The sequence below is a fragment of the Neopsephotus bourkii genome, unplaced genomic scaffold (assembly GCF_033783945.1).
Source record: "Neopsephotus bourkii isolate Nb327-2 ecotype Australia unplaced genomic scaffold, CSIRO-AGI_Nbou_v1 NB_962, whole genome shotgun sequence".
NCBI classification, from domain to species: Eukaryota; Metazoa; Chordata; class Aves; order Psittaciformes; family Psittacidae; genus Neopsephotus; species Neopsephotus bourkii.
The window spans coordinates 3,946,822-3,963,701 of NW_026901456.1; the positions used below are offsets into that span (position 1 = coordinate 3,946,822).

Here is a 16,880-nt window from a genome sequence, read left to right on the forward strand (position 1 = left end):
TCCTTAAGTTAGAATAGTTTTGTCTGTTCATGCTTTTTCTAGTTCTATGGCATTTCCTGTGTAGTTTCTAAATTTCCTGACGGATCAGGATCATCTACAGATGGAATGCTCTTTTTTTTCAAGTAAAGTTAGCATAGTGTCATGTGTTGACCTTAGGTGGCTGCCAGATGCCCATCCAACTGCTTACTCACTGCCCTCCTCAACAGTACAGAGGGAGAAGATGAGGTGAAAAAGCCTGTGGGTTGGGATAAAGACAGGGAAATTACAGAACAATTACAGTCATGGACAAAACAATCTTGGCTTGGGAAAAATTAATTTATCACCAGTTAAAATAGGTTTGGCTAGTGAGAAACAAAGACAAATTGAAACAACACCTTTATCCCCTCTTTTATCCCAGGCTCAATTTTATTGCTTCATTTCTGACTCCTCTGCCTCTGTCATGCCCCAAGCAGCACAAGAGGAGGGGAATAGAGGCTGTGGTCAGTCCGTAACAGCTCCTTTCTGCCTCTTCTTCCTGCTTCAGCATGGGTTCTCTCCACAGACTGCAGTCCTTCAGGGGTCTTCCATGGGCTGCAGTATGGATGTCTGCTCTGTTGTGGCCTTTCCATAGGTTGCAGGGCGATGGCCTAATTCAACTAGCCCTCTCCAAGGGCTGCAGGGGATCCCTGGAGCACCTCTTCCTTTCATGTGGGTGCTTGTAGGGCTGTTTCTCCCATTTTTCCCCTCAGTGCTGGGCAGCGTTTTGCCCTTTCTTATACACACTTTCCCTGAGACATCACCGTCTTGGCTGAGGGCCTCAGTTTTGCCCTGCGGTGGGTCTGTTGGAGCCTCAGAGAGGAGCCTCTGCAGTTCCCCACTGCTGGCACTGGGACACCTGCACTTCTCATAACCCACACATATGAAGCTTGTGCTACATGTATTTTTATAGCTATATACTTTTTATTGTGTAGATTATGGTGTTGCTTGTGATGAAATCAAAAGCGTCAGATAATTGGGGTGAATGCAGTACTTGAATCACTGCATTGTACATTAATGCATTCAGTCACCTTGCAGTGGTGAGATCAGGACTGTACCTGTGTGTTAGTGTCACAGAACAGAGAGTTTCCTTGCATGTGCTGCATCAGTAGCTTTATAGGTCAATAAGGTGCTCTTAGAACAACATGAGACTCCTCATAAGTAAATCTTGAAAATTTTGTTAAGCTCTTGCTAAGTATAACCCCCACAGCTGAAACTGTAACTTTTTGCAGAGTGTTTATGTGTCTCCTTTCTCTGGGAAGCTCTGTTATGGAAGAAAAAGGTAATTTCCAAAATAAAGTTAGGAGAGCATTCTGATTTTCAGGGTTTGTTTTAATGCCTGTTTTGTTCTTGCCCCAAAGAACAAGCTTCTCTCACAATATACTGCCCAGTGGTGTTGGGCAATTCACTGATAGGTGATTCCTTTTTGCAGTTTTTTGTTGTTTTTTTTCTGAAAACAAACCCAACAAGTGAGTCTGCCACTCATCTTCACTGGTTTGGGGGGAGTCTTTTCTCTTGGTGAAGTGCAGGGAGGTTCAACATCTCTTAGGGGTTCTACGCATGTTCAGAGCAGGTTCAAGGTATGCTTGTATATTTTACAAGGTCTCTCTCTGAGAGTTTTACCCTGAGATCAGAGTTCTTGAACTGACATTCTCAAGGAACTCAATATGGCTAATTAGAGGGAAAAAAATGGAGGAGTTTGCCACAGAGAATAACTGCTATCAACCTGTGCCTGAACAACAGGTTAAGTGTGACCAGAAGGAAGGTGAATAACAGGAATACTTGTCTAAATAATACATGTCTGTTCTTGGAAGTGCTCCTAATGTCATGCAGAAGAGCTAGGAAGGCAGAGCTTTGAAGAAATTCATTACAGAAAGTACATGGGTGGGAGATGGTGGCTACTTCAGTCAGTAGTGATGTGGTCTGACACAACTGCTGAGATACTGATAAGGCTTGGCAGATGCTGAATAATTCCTTCTATTAAGCACTGTTTTGAAAATCTGCTTGACCTGTATCTGCTTTTGCTGTACCACTGCATTTATGTAACTGGTGATCCCTTTTCCTCTAAAAGTTCAGAAGAGGAGGTACTTACGGAGGAGAAATGGACCTGCACTGGAGTAGTTCAAAGGACAGAGTCATCTGTGCCTTCTCTAAAATTGCTGACTGTCCTATCTCTGCCCTACTAGACCTTTTATCTTATAGTCTTTCCTCGGAGAAGAGGAAAGGAAGTGGACACAAGGTCCTGAACTCTCTCGACTTGCACTTGTGCTGACTCTGTGCTTTTTCTTCCTTCTTACACTTCCTCCCAGCATAAGTGTTACTCTGGAGCAGCGATGGAGAATGTGAAGTGAAAGAACTCTGAACATCTGATTTTCTTTTTGACTTTTTCATTGTTCTTTTTTCAAATGATTAGCTATCAATATCTGAAGGGGGCCTACAAGGATGCTGGAGAAGGGCCCTTCATCAGGAACTATAGTGATAGGACAAGGAATAATGGTTTTAAACTTAAACAGGGGAAGTTTAGGCTAGATATAAGGACAGAGGTCTTTACTGTGAGGGTGATGAGGCACTAGAACAGGTTGTCCAAAGAAGTGATAAATGATCCATCCCTGGCAGTGTTCAGGTCCAGGTTGGACAGAGCCTTGGGTGACATGGTCTGGTGTGAGGTGTCCCTGCCCACGGCAAGGGGGTTGGAGCTAGATGATCTTAAGGTCCTTTCCAGCCCTAAATGTTCTATGATTCTATAAGTTCAGGTAAGAATGCAGATTTGTGTGTGAGCTTGGGTTAGTCCTACAAGTAATGAAATCTTGGGGTGGAAGACCACCACTGCTGTTCAACAAAGACTTGATGGGTCTGATGTATTCCTTTGGCTGTCTGCATTCCTCTAAGAACATCAGGCTGTGTTATGAGTCCTTTGGTTGTTATCTGTCTAATGTTACAGACAGTTGTGTTGGCCTACTCAGAAACAGGGATCTAAACTGTGACTGTAATTCTTAGCTTTTCAGTCCTGTGTCTGAAAACACAGTTCTTGGATCCACAATCTCCATTTCCGAGCTCAGACAGGGGTATGAAAAATACAGTCCTTGTGGTTTGGGTGGCTTTAGCTGCAGTAGAGGTGAGCAGCAATGATAAATGATGCTTTGAGAAGGCAGAAACACTGGACTAATGCTGGAACAACATGATGAAACATGGGAGAGTTCATGTACAACTGTGTAGTGGGAATCTGTAGGAAAGTGGGGGAAGAAATATACCAGCTGGTATATACCAGGTATTTACCTCTGATACATTTACGTTATCGTCTTGACTTGCAAGTAATACAGCAGTGTCCATGTTACTACAGGAGGTGACCCAATGGAGAGTGGGAGCAGTTTTGATGTGGTAGTTGATGTAGGAATAAGGAAAATCTGGAGGGGGATAAAAAAAAACCCAAAGAAGAAACCAAACCAAAACCATAATCGTTATTCTGTAGGTGACTATTTCTTGCTGAGGCATTGAAGGAAGAAACAAAGGTACTTGTTTTGTGGACTGGAGAGATTACAAATCTAATAAGGGAAAATGCCCAGTGAAATAGAAGTGATCCAGTGCTACACTGGGCTTTGAAAACAGCTGTGCTCTACTTTGAAAAGCTGGAGTTGAAAGGTTAACAGTGGCTCAGTTAAAGGTGTGACATGACTATCAGCCTCTTAGAATAATACGCTAATATACAGGTGACATAAGACTAGCACTTAGGTATTACAGAGCATTCAATTTGCTTTCTTTTGACTAAGGCTGCTCTCCAGGCTTTGGCCACTTTTCTCTTTTGTTCCCAGTGTATCTTGTAAGTGCCATTGCTTAGTGATCCTTGAGCCATGGAGACAGCCAGATTAACAGTTCTGAAATAAAGCATGACTGACTTAATTTTATGTAATGTAAATAGCAGAACCAATCTGCTTTATCCCGTTTTATTAGCATTCAGTATAACTCTAAGCCATGACTTACTGGCAGTTGAGATCACTGCTCAAGTTCATATTTGTGAAACAAAACAGACTTTGAGGGTCAAGAGAATACAACACTTTTGTATCTAGCAGTGATATCATGCATTCCTTGTCCTCCTTACTGAATCATTCTGGAAGTTAATGCCAGCCTGCTGTTAAGGCTGTCTTGCAGATGTGGCATGTATTCCTAACTCCTAATTCTTGTTTCAGAAGTTTAGTTTCAGAATTTGTTTTTTAGGGGGAGGAGTCAGAACTTGCCAACTGCAATTGTGTTAGTGAAGCTTTTTAACCAAAGAACACCTCCAAAAGCAAGCAAACAAACAAACAAAATGGTTTATTACTACACCTCTGTAGGTGAAGACAACTAGAAAGAGAAAATGGAAGTTGTGAGTGCTAAGGAACTAGTGAAAGTTCATTCTGAAAAGTAAGAATTCATATTTTATAAGGTCTGGTGGTTCAGAGTGAAGTCAACAAATATTAAAGTGAAAATAAATCAAGGTACTTATTTCTTATTAAGGGTTTTAGAAACAGTTGAATGGTGCAGTGGATTTTCCATCATGTGAAAACTTTTAAAATGGAAGCCAGCTGTCTCTTTAAAAAGATACTGTGATTCAGCTACAGTTCACCCAGTACTGGAATTACTGGGTGAAATGCTGTCAAGATTAAAACCAGCCCATGTATATACAAGATTAGAAACAGCCATTCAAATTGTGCTAGCTAGACTATACAACAAAGTGATCTTATCATTGCAGCCTTTGCTTGCTTTCCTCCTAAAGTTAATTCCATTTGATTAAACTGGGAACTCCTTAAGGGAAGGACTTTTGCTTTGGTTATGTAGCCTGTACTATCCTGTAATATTTTAACTATAATGCTTGGGAGCTGTTTGAGTACTGCAGGTGATACGTAGTCATCAGCAACATTTCTTATGTGGATGAAGATTCAGAATGTAATGACACTGGAAGATCTCCAGTTCTTTTCTCATTTTCAACCTTACAGTTTAATTTCTGTTCTGCTTGTAATACCCATGTGTAAAATATATGTTTTTGTGGTTCATAATCACACTGAATTAGGTTTCTGTACCAAGTTACACTACTAACTTTTACCATGAATTAGAATGTTTTACTGCTATAGTTTTCCCAGCTTTGAAAAGAGGATTGTCATTCTCATTTGCTTCAGAAGGGTAATATTAATGCCAGTGACTAGTTATCTAATTGCTTCTCATGTATTGGAAGAAAAGGACTAAATTTTCAACGTATTAATCTCTGAAGTCTCCTGAAGAAATAATCTTATATGTTTGTTAAAGATAAATTCTGAGCACCTTGCTCAGATTAAATTAATAATTACTAATAATAAATTTAGATGTCAGTTAAAGAAATTAGAAATACTTTCTTCCAGAAGTGTATAAGCTAGTATAGCCTGGGAAACTCCGTACTTTTAAGGAAAAGACAATTTTACTTTAAGGAAAGACAAATTGTGGAAAAGAGCAACCCAGCTATTAATCTGGGTTGCAAAAAAGTCTGTTGTCTGGACCTTGTCTGAGAATTTTGAGCAGTATAGATGCGATTTCACCAAGAATGTTCTTAATAACCTTCCTCTTGAACTTTGGCTCTAAGGTCTTGAAGTAATAAAATGTGTTTTGGACAGTATGTCCCTTACATAGTTTTCAGCAAGAACAGACAAAACCCTGGTAGTTCCTGTGAAAGTAGCTGTGGAAGTCTTTCCTGCAGAAACACTTAAAGCTTACGTGACTGAGCAAGATTAAGTGACAGTGATATGTCAGGAAAATAAACAGTGTCCTTAAGTGCTTGCAAACTTGTTGTACATTAGAAACACCATTTTTATTGTTTGTCTGGGGCTTCCACTATACTTGTTGATAAATGTCAGCATTAGGTTGATAAATGTCTCCATTGTTCCTGGTTTTAGGAAGTAAGGAATTCTTTATTTGTTAGACTCTTGAGCTGAATTCTGACTTCATCAGGAGGAAAGGGAAGGGTGTCTCGCTACTACACCTGTTGCCTGCATGGCCGGTTCATAGTGACTTTTCTTCCTTTGTGATCAGGGTATCCTTTTCCCGTAGCAGCAGATAGATACTGTGAATGCAGAAGCGACCTTCACAGTCTGATCATTGCCACAGGTATGAAAGGTGCTTGCAACACTGACTAGCTTTGGGTAATTGGCAAAAAAAAAGAAAAAAAAAGAAAAAGAGAAAAAGGAAAGAAAAAAGGAGAAACAGTAGAACTTAGCAAACTTAGCATTTGTGTAGGTTTTTACAGTTAGAAGCCATTCCTGTAAAGAGCAGAAACTCTGAAATGTTTGTCTGAAACTGGAGCCCTATTAATGATCTGATCTCCAAAGAGAAGAATCAAACTTAATATCTCAAACTGTTTTCATTTTCCAACATTTATCTAAAATGCTTTAATACTACAGACTTTCCCATGTAACATGGGAAACCAACAAAAACTGCTGTTAGTCTGTGATACTTTCACGTGGCATCCTGCTTTGGGGGTTTTGTCATAATTTGGAATTCTTGTGAAGGATGTGGGGGTTTTATCTGGTTGGTTTTATTTCTTTTTTTTCCTGCAGGAGGAAGAAGGTGACCGATAAGTTGCCTCAGGAATTAATTCTTGAACTGCATGCCCAAATTATCTTGTGAATGATTATTTAGGGATAGAAATGCTATGATGCATTTGGGGGGGGAGTTCATTTTCATGTGAAACTTGTCTATATAAAGACACGTAGCACTGAAATAGCGAAATTGCTCTTAGTTTATACCTCCTATGGCTTTATTATAGATTTCTTTGTAAACACGTCCTTAGAAGAGCACAGGTAACTTGAAATAGAAAATATAATGAAGTTTTGAGCCTTATATAATATGTAGTGGAAGAAATTTTCATACACGTCTGACTTCTACACATAAGTGTTGTTACTGCAGTTGTTTTCAACCTGATCATTTTTTCATGGTAAACACTTAGGTAAGACATCAGTACTTAAATTTACAAGTAGCAGAGAGGTAAAACAGCTGAACACAGTAGGTGTTGAGTGAAACAAAAAAAAATGCTCACAACCAGCATCCTTTCTGCCTGCTCATAACAATGTAGTGTAATAATCCTGTGCAGAAAAGAATTACAGACAGCAGATGTCTATAATGGGTCTTGTTTACATTTGCAAGTTATTGATCGATGGGAACATCATTTGTTCAATATGCTGCGTTCACTGACCTGAGAGCACAAACAGCTCTTGTTCTGAGCAGCTCTTTGTGGGGAAAGGGTGTGCAATATGGTTGCTGTTGGTACCACACTGTGAATTTGAAAGCTGGTGTGTCTGCCTTTTTTGGAGAACTGGGAAATACAGAACTTGTGAATGATTGTAGTGTTTAGTGGTTTATTTTGTGTGGTTTTCATAGCCAAGTGTTGTATGTTAGAAAGAAGTGTTTAATGTTGGATCCGTCTGTCAAGTCTCAGTGCAGTGATGGCATAAGCTATTTTTTTTTTGGTGAAGTCGATGTTCTTAATTGTCCTTTCTAAGATAGTGTAAAATATCCATTGTATCTTCTGATTCTTGTGGAAAATAGACTATTTGATGGACTGTACTAAACAGTTCATTACTAGCATAATTTTGCTTATGGTAAGAGTTTGGGGCTGGCTTTCTAAGGAAAATGCATACGGTTGACTGACAGTGCAGTTATGGTTCCTCTTATTGTCTCTCCTTCTTCCTGTTTGAATAATTTCTGAACTCATTTGTCAATGTCGAAGGAATCTGTCAGAGTTCAAATTGCTGAGATACCTAAATTCCCACTAATACAAGTATCAGTAGTTAGTTAGAAATTATTGCTTTTTTTGGTTAGCTTTCTGGTCAGGTGGTTCCTGCATAATTTTTGCTTTGTGCCACCATGTGTTCTCTCTTTTTGGGGGTGTCAGGAGGAGGAAGAAAGTCAGAGGAGTAACACTGTTACTGTAACCAGTAGAGATTAGGGTACAAGAAATGCAGATCTAGAACAGCTTGTTACTATTTCAGAATAATGTTGCAAAGTGCTTGTGTTTGTATTACCATAATTTGCAAGTGTATGGTAATTTATAATAAAATGACTATGCCAGATTATTTTTTTTTTTTTCAGAAATAGTACCTGGTCTACCATCCCCTAAACCCAGAATCATAGAACAGCCTGGAGCAGAATAGACCTTGAAAGACTATCTGGTCTGACCTTTCATGGGAGCAGGAGCCTAGAAGAGATTATCTAGCACCCTGTCCAACCACATATTGAAAACCTCCAGTGACAGGCACTCTGTCACATCCTTGAGGAGGTTGTTCCAATGATTGATCTCACTGTAAAAAATTTTATTATTGTATCGAGAAGAAACCTTTCATAGTGCAACTTGTACCCATTGCCCTCTGTCTTGAGAGCCTCTGTCCTGTTTGTAACCACTGTTTAAGTACTGGAACACTATAATGAGGTACCCCTTGAGCCTCCTCCAAGGAGAAAAGACCTAACTCCTTCAGGCTTCCTCACAGGGCAGGTTGTCCAGCTTTTTTATACTTGAGCAGAAACCTATGAACTGAGTATTGGAATGCTTTGAAATTCCTGGTGTCTTTTAACCTTCATTTTCCTATGTAACAAACCCTGAGCTTTTGAAATCAACTGTACACAGTTGTGAAGCTTGATTCCTACAGAGTTAAGGCTTACTCTGTCACCTTGAGCATGTAAAATGAAACCTCTGGTTGTGGAAGTTGGGTGTGATATTGGCAATAAACAGCAAACTTAAATTGCTCTCTTCCTGGAGTATGCTGATCTTTCTCTCCCTCTGTTTGCTTTCTCCTGGGTGTCTGTCGGCAGTTTATTTAATTTTCTTTTTCAGTCTCTCAAGTTTAAACAACCTTCTTCTCCTTTTCCCCATTTTACCTATCACTATTTAATGTAGTTTCTGCTGCTAACCCCATTCTCCTCCTCTCCTCCCCCCCCACTCCCCTTCTTTCTCTCCAGAAGCTCTTTGGAATGGTTTTATGCTTTCTTTGGCATCCAGCACAGGGCTAGTCTTGAGAATTCCCACTCTCTCACCTCTTTCTGATGGGTTCAAGGTAAAGGAGGAATAAACTACCAGTTTATTTGGAGCAGTAATCTGTGGAGGTGTATCTTCCCTTAAGTGGCTGAACACTTAATCTTTTTATTCACTCTTCTGTCCCAGTATTTACAATACTTAAGTTTTCTTATCTTCGAAAAAAACCCCAAACAAACCCAAAACAAGCACTACCCATCCCCATCCCTTCCCCAACCTGCCTTTTAGTTCTCCTTTTCAAGTCTCTTGTCCTCCTGTGGCTGCCCTGGATGCTTTCCCTGTCCTTCTGCAAACTCTGGGAAATTGAAGTAGGAAGAGAATCTGTGCTCTGCCAGTCTCTCTCCTGTTACCTTTTTAACACTCAAGTGTAAAAACTGCCTGTGCTGTAAGATTCCATGGTGCATGTGTGGAAGTTCAGGAAACTCTTCCTTTCTCTTTTTTTCTTTTTTCTTTTTTTTCCCTTCTTTTTTTTCTCCTTCCCTAGGATTTGCTTTCAGGTTTAACAAATAGAAACATAATAGAGCCATTGCCTTTAACAGAGTACAGTAAGAAAACATAAGCTGAGATTAAAGTGCTGGTCATCTAGCACTTGAGAAGTGCTTTTGGAAGAACCATACTACTGAAATAGCTTATTCTGAAAATACTGTATCAGTTTGCATGTGGTTTTAAACTTTTGAGATAATGCTTGCTGAGCATGGAATTAGCATCGGCTGTGTTACCTGGCATTTGGGAGAAGGTTTCTGAGCCATGTACCACGCTTGGCTGCTCTGCCAAGTTATGAGAAAAAAAAAATAGCTTTTTTCTCATAGTTCCCTCAATTACAACTGATGGGGAGACTGGCTTATAAAAGTGATGTGGGTTTTTCTGCAGTGACATCTGTGGTATGTATGTATATAGTAGGTCCCTAAGTTGGAAGCCAAAAGAGTATGTGGGAAGGGTGCATGGGGAGGGGAGCGAACAAGAAATTCAGACAAAAGGAAATCGTTCATGCAAGTTAGTTCCTTTTCTTAGTGATATTGATAAATTTCTGCTGCTGTTCAAACAGTCTAAATTATTCTCCTTCTGATTGTTTCCTTTTGCTTTTTTCCTGTTGCCTGGAAAACATGAGTGGAATCTAGTAGGACAAGAGGCTGCTTTTGTATTGTTTTGTGGCTCCATTGCTAGCTATTGTCCTCTTGGCTCAGGCAGTTCATGTCAGTCTTTGTGTAGAGTAAGAAAAATGTTTTTCCTTTTTTCTTTAAGGATTAAATTTCTAGACTGTGTAGATTACTTTCATTTGAAAAGCAAGCAGTCTTAAGAATATCTCCCACCAACCAATGCATTTTTGCTTGCCATGTCACCTTTAGCACTTTGTTCATGGGGACGTACTTATTAAATTTGTGGGCTAGTTCGGGGTAAAGCAGTCTTGAAATCTAGTTTCAGTTTTTAATGTACTTTATTTAAAACAAAGGAAATCCAAGCAAGATGGTGCATTTCATGAATTTTTCTGTCAGGAATAAAAACCAGATCACTGCCAATGTTGTATGTTTTCAACAGCTGGAAATAGAGCCAATTTTGCTCTTAAGTATGAGCAGAGCTCTAACTTGCTGTAAAGTAACATAGCCTTGAGCAGTGTTGCTGAGATCTTGTCTGTTGTGGATGACTTAACTCTCTTCTTTACTACACCACTGATAATTTGTAAGTGAAGATTGTTTTTTGAGGGCATTCTTGGAACAGAACTGAAATGTAGCTGTTTGCTAGTATGAAAGCTCACTCATGGATGCATAGCATGGTACAAAAAAATCAGACATTTCTCTTGTAACAGTTCTTGCAGATAGTATTTAAGTGCTCCTACTTCTTCATTGCCTTTATTTTTGCTGTATTAGTTAATTATATGGTAGTACAGAAAATATATTGAAAATGGAGGATACTGTAATTGATTACCTGTTTGGTTTTTCTCTTTCAGGTGTCTCTTAACAAGCTAAAACTTACAGAACCATGGCTCAGTTTCCAACACCTTTTGGGGGTAAGTTGCTTATAGTGTATTCTGAACTATTCTGATACACAAAAACTCTGCATAAATCTGCTGCTTTCTGAATATGTTCTCTATGGAAGTGTTCCTGTTTGTGGAGTATATTTCTGAGATGATAGTTTGTCTGATTTGTGATGTTTATGCAGACCCATTAGAGAAAACATACAATTTTGTAGAGGCATCTCAAAAGAGTCAAACAGAAAAGCTGTGCTATATCCCTTTTTGTGCATTGATCCATTACAGTCCTGTAGTTTGTAACTGCAGGGCAGGTAGGTCCAGGCCACTCAGCCACTGACAGTAGGACATAGCCTCATTCTGCACTAATTATGACTAAGAAGTGGAAATGCGTTTTCGTTTGAGGATTCCTGAACTTTTTAGTTACTAAAAAGTACTGTGGATATCTATGGATACTATCACTTCAAATTTCTTTTCCTCATTGTCCCTAAACCCATGTTTAGATTACAACAAATGTGCTGTGTTTTTTTTTAGCTCTCCATTTATAATAGAGGAAGGTAGAATATCTCAAACTTCAGTCTTCTGAAAAATCCAGGAAGGGCCTAGGTGTAGTGCATCAGACTGCTCTACAAATAGGAAGCTGAAATAAGCATGGGCTAATGTAGTTTCTGGAGTAGCTTTAATTTATAGTGCAGTGTGAGGGGAATGTGTTATGATATTAATACTTGAACCAAATCTACCAAGTAGCATCATACCTCCTCTTAGCAGAATGACAGCAAAAGTCTAAGAATGTTGTGAGGGGAAACAAATGGTGTAAAGAAAATTCCAGTTTTTATGGGGAAATTTATCATCCTTTAGAGAATGCAGCATTTTCTGTTACCTGTAGTCATCAAACAAGATGGAGAGGAGATTTATGCAGTCTCCATCTTGGGAGAGGCCTCACTCCAAATGTGCAATATCTGATATCCCTCTCCTTGTGAATACCGGTAATGATGTTTTTTTGTTTTAGTTCACTTCCTTTCTTTTTAAAGAATCTTTCAAGTCAGCTTGTGTATGGAAAGAGCATAGCACATAATTTTTAAATTGGGTGATTCATTTATATTCCAGAACATGGCTACTTTTAAGGATGACTAATAAAATAAAAAGCGTGGTTGGATTTTTGTAATTGTTGGGAGAAATGTGCCTGACCTTCTGTTGATTTGTCCAGGAGAAGAAAGTGCTCATTTCATATGAGAGCCCACTGCTTCTCTTTTGCAGATTAGGGGATTGCTAAGCCATGTAAAAGAAAAGATGGTTAGAGGCTTCTGTTGCATGGAGAACAGCTTGCTTATGAGTCAATTTTGTGGTCTGATGACTGCCTTCTTTGTACCCAAATGTACTGAAAAGCCAAACAACCTCTGTATTGGTATCCAGGATCTGAAACCATGAACGATGGCTTAGTAAGATCTTGCCACATGTCCTCCCATAGCTCTTATTGTTTCCTCAAATAACAGAAGATGGAAATAAGGCAATGGCAGAGATGCCAGCCGTGGTTTTTTTACTGAAGAGAAGCTATTAGGCTTGCTTGGTTTAACATTGGCTCCTTTGATATTTGTTTCCCACAGTAGATATCCTAGAGGAGATTTACTGTTTCAATACCAACTGAATCTCTATCTGGAGGAGTAAATATTGACAATTATGCATGTGTTCCAGTTACAGAGACTCCAGAGAACAAATCAACAAAATTTGTTGGTAAAATAGTTAATAGAATACATTTTTAGTTACCTCATGCCATAAGGGTTTTTAGGTTTGTGTTTTACTGACATCTTTGCAGAAGGATGGGAATAGCTTTGTTTGAGGTATTTCATTGTTTGGCAGTAGAGATTTGATTGGGGTTTTTTGGTATTGGAGTCGTGCATACCTCAAATTGAGGGAGAGCGAGCCAGTAAATCATTGCAAATTTCATATTGGTTTCTTCGTTTGGGTTTTTTTGTCTTTCTGCTTTATAAAGAAATTCTTCCTCTTTCTGCCACATCCAGCCTCAGGATCTTGGGCAGGAGCAGTCATTTCCAATACAGGGAGAGTTGTTCATCTACTTCTTGTTGGCTCAGTCTGCATATTGGTCATAAAGTCTTAACACTATTCCTTTCCTCCTGTCAAGAGTTGTAACTAATTTTTGAATGAGCCAGTTCATGAGAAGATGCGGGAGATAATTGCTTACCTGAATTGTCGTCCTTTAGGATGTTCATATACAAAGAAGAATCCTGTTCCATCCCCACAGGGAGCACAGCCATGAAATCTGTTTACAGTGTTTCTGTGAGCTTAATCGCTAACATTCTTGAAGTTTTGGACTAATCTTAATACAGCCTTTCATTGAATTAGATATTATTAGCCTGTCTGCTTCTAGAAATACATAGATTACCTGAAACTGAGATGATAATTTTTTACCAAGAATATAGTTTTTCTTCTGTTAATGAAATCTACTATTTAAAGGAATGTTTTTCTTTCCCTTGTCAACTTTCGTTTCTCTCCAAAGTACATTTCGCCACATGAAAGTAGATTTTAAACAGCAGTAATTCAGGAGACAGGGAATTCTCATGTTCTTCATAACTGCTGAGTCTGGTTCTGCAAGGAGTTATATTACTTATTATATTGTCTTACTGTATTCTTGAAGTAGTTTAAAATACTTGCTGTAAATGCTTGTGGACCTTATTACCTGAAATTTAATCTCTGAGAATTTAGTGCTGAGGCAGAGTGAATGCTGAATCTCCTCTGTATTTTTCTGCAAGTCTGCATTTTATCGTTTACTATTACTTCAATAAAACAGTGATTCTATTAACTGGATGCTTTCATATCACTACATTCCTATAGTGTAGGAGTTACAGGAAGATACACTGGTGCAATGTACTTGTAGAGATGTTAAAACCAGGATTTGTACTTGTTAGAAATCGTTGAGAGACACCTGAAACACAGTGTTAGAGATCTCATTGGAGGCCTGGAGGTCTCCAGTGGAAGTTGAAATATGTTTGCTCTGAGTACAAATCATCTGGAGAATAGAAGTGAAAAGTCTGCAAGAGGAGAGAGAGGAGAGAAACTGTTGCAAAAATAGAGAAAGCATTGCACTGGGGAAGGGTAGTGCATCTTAATGTAAACTAAATATTCACCTCTAATTTATGAGTGTGATGTGAAGAATCTGTCTGTGTAACATATTTTTACTCAGATTTCTTATTCTCAGAAGAATGAGGAGCACACTTTCCTGTGCTGTTGTTGCCCATGAGAAATCTTTACTATCTGGTTGAATCACACTTTTCCTAGAGAAGTAAGGAGAGTTCTTCTCTTACAATAGTACAAAACCATGTAGTACACAACTGATTATTTGAGGAATCTTTTCAGTTAGAAGAACTTGCATTTCAGCTGTGCATGCTCTGAGAAGCAAATGATCTGCAGCCCCCTAAATATCTAGTGTTAGGAACTATCTGCATTATATCCTCTGGTGTGCTGATGTTGTCTTTTAATAGCCCATTTGTAAGTTTGATTGCACTTTAAGTAGCCTGGTTGTAACTTTAATTTTTGAATGATCCAGGTAAATGAGTCAGTGCTCAGCAGTCATCTTCATTTGGTAACACAAAGTTCTGGTAAGTTCCTAAGTCCTAACTGGCTATTTAAGGATTCATAGAGCTTTCAACTATAGGCTTTGGATGAATGGCTTCTGTGTGCAGCTTCTGTTGTTTTCAGAAGTCCATTATAATATAATTACACTCAGAAATACAAATAGAGTAGTTTTTAGATAATGTTTCTTAATTTTATTTTTCCATTTCTTTTGAACTAGGCAACCTGGATATCTGGGCTATTACTGTGGAGGAGAGAGCTAAACACGATCAGCAGTTCCACAGCCTGAAACCAACATCTGGATTTATCACTGGTAATGAAATAGTTTTCACTTCTAATTTCATTTAATAAAGTCTTAACTAATGAGCCTAAATATGGAGAGAGTTGCCTGGGAGATATTTGGGCATACAAATTTATAGAATTGGGCAGATCTTGCTTTTAAAACGAAAAATTGCATAAATTGAGAATGTTGCCTAAATGAAAAATTTATATCCAATTTTTCTGATGCTTTGTCACATCAACCCCATCTTTTCTGATATTTTCTGGTGTTTTTCTGACACTTACCAGCTATATACCTGGTTTATGCCACTTAATTTTTCTGTGAGTAGGATTAAAATGATTTATAATTATTTATAATTCTACAACTGCTCTGTAAAGCAGTTCTATTGTGTAGAGCTAGCTGATACTTATGAGCTGTAGAGTTGGAATTTAGGATGTGGAATCACCCTGATGCCTGGTGATATTTATAGTGCTTTTGACGTGCTCAGTGAATTAGCTCACTGTGCTGAGTCTGCCTGAGATGGAGATAACTTCCCTCACAGCAGCCTGTATGGTGCTGTCTCTTGGACGTTTTGGCTATAGCTGAACAGTGTTTGCAAAGCCTCAAGGCTTTCACAATTTCTTACTCCGCACTCAGTGAGTAGGCTGGGGATGTCAAGGAGCTGGGAAGGAGAAAGAGCAGGGACAGCTGATCTCAACTGACTGAAGGGCTATGCCATACCACCATACTCAGCAAAAACTGAGAAGGGGGGCTGTTGTCTTCCAAGGTAGCGATTGCTCAGAGGCTGAGCTTGAGGAAGGTGGTGAGTAATTACCTTTGCATCATGTCTTGGTTTGTTGTTTTTCACTCTTTCACTTATGAAACTGTCTTTATTGAGGCCAACTAGTTTTCTGAATTTTCTCACTTCTGCTCTCCCTATTCTCTTCCCCATCCTGCTGGGGGAAGGAAGTGAGTGACTGGGTGCTTAGTTTCTGCTTGGGGGCAATCCACCATGCTAACACACTGATAGGTTAATAACTCTATAAATAAGGGTGTATTGATTTAACTGAAGTCTGTTTCAGAAACTGATTGTTTAAACAAGTGAAATCAGCATGAATCACCTTTTTAAAAATTCTAAATTGCAAAATAAAATGAAGTTGTGGGAAGCAAAGCTGCAAGTAAAGTAATTATACTGATACTACTAAATTTTCATGGAACACCACTGATTTGTTTTTGGTTTAAAAAGCAATAGGATGCCTACTTTTTGTTAGTTTGTTTTTTTTGCATTTAAGTTTCTTTAGAGCTATAGAGCTATCTAAACTCTGGTGCTCAGTTGAAGTGAAAGGTATAGAAGTGTTTTTCCTTTCTTACTGTCTGATCCATCCAGAAGATTTCCAGAGTGTGAAATTGGAATTAGATTCTTAGCAGCATCTTGTCGCAGCCAAGCATGCCTCCAAGTATACAGTTTGTTTCTGCTAATGTTACATGACAGATATGGTACAAAATAATACCAGCTTTATTGATTCCTTGGATATTTAGTGCCATTTCTGTTCTGTTTATGAATTTCCTTTACAGACCACATTATTTCCAAATGCCTAATCCTTTTGTAATTGTTTTGCTATCCTCAACTTTAACTGATAGTTGGAAAATGACTTGGAAACACACCATTGCTTTCTTTAATAGTGGCTTATCAGGGTAAAGACCACTTTATTTAGTTTGTGCTAGATGACTGGCATTATACTTCCAAAGAAATCTAAGATGGAGTTTATATTGATACATACTTTCCTGGAATAAAAAATTTCCTTATTCTCACAAGGCGTAGGATTCCTGCAAACAGAACCATAAATACAGGTTGGGAACTGTGAACCATGAGCTTCCCATTTCCCTAAATGTTTATGCACAGTTGACTTCACGTGGTGCTGATTGTTTCAGACTTTAGCAGGACATGCTTGCTGGAAATAATCTGGTAGGTTTGCAAGTGACAACAGAAGTTTAAGTCTTGTACTCTGTTATGTATGTCTAGCATT

General features: G+C 38.7%; 2 protein-coding genes across 9 annotated transcripts in view; one reads left to right on the forward strand and one right to left on the reverse strand.

Moving 5' to 3' along the window:
* Positions 1-16,880, reverse strand: part of CRYZL1 (crystallin zeta like 1) — a 165,729-nt gene that overhangs the window by 42,789 nt on the left and 106,060 nt on the right. The gene's annotated exons all lie outside the window — the stretch shown is intronic.
* The window catches only part of ITSN1 (intersectin 1), a 136,962-nt gene that overhangs the window by 20,375 nt on the left and 99,707 nt on the right, over positions 1-16,880 (forward strand). For all 8 annotated transcript variants that reach the window (XM_061359050.1, XM_061359052.1, XM_061359051.1 and 5 more), the window contains exons 2-3: positions 10,986-11,045; positions 14,815-14,907. In XM_061359050.1, the coding sequence (XP_061215034.1) occupies positions 11,018-11,045; positions 14,815-14,907 (121 nt within the window). In that variant the 5' untranslated portion in view covers positions 10,986-11,017. The remainder of the gene's footprint in view (positions 1-10,985; positions 11,046-14,814; positions 14,908-16,880) is intronic.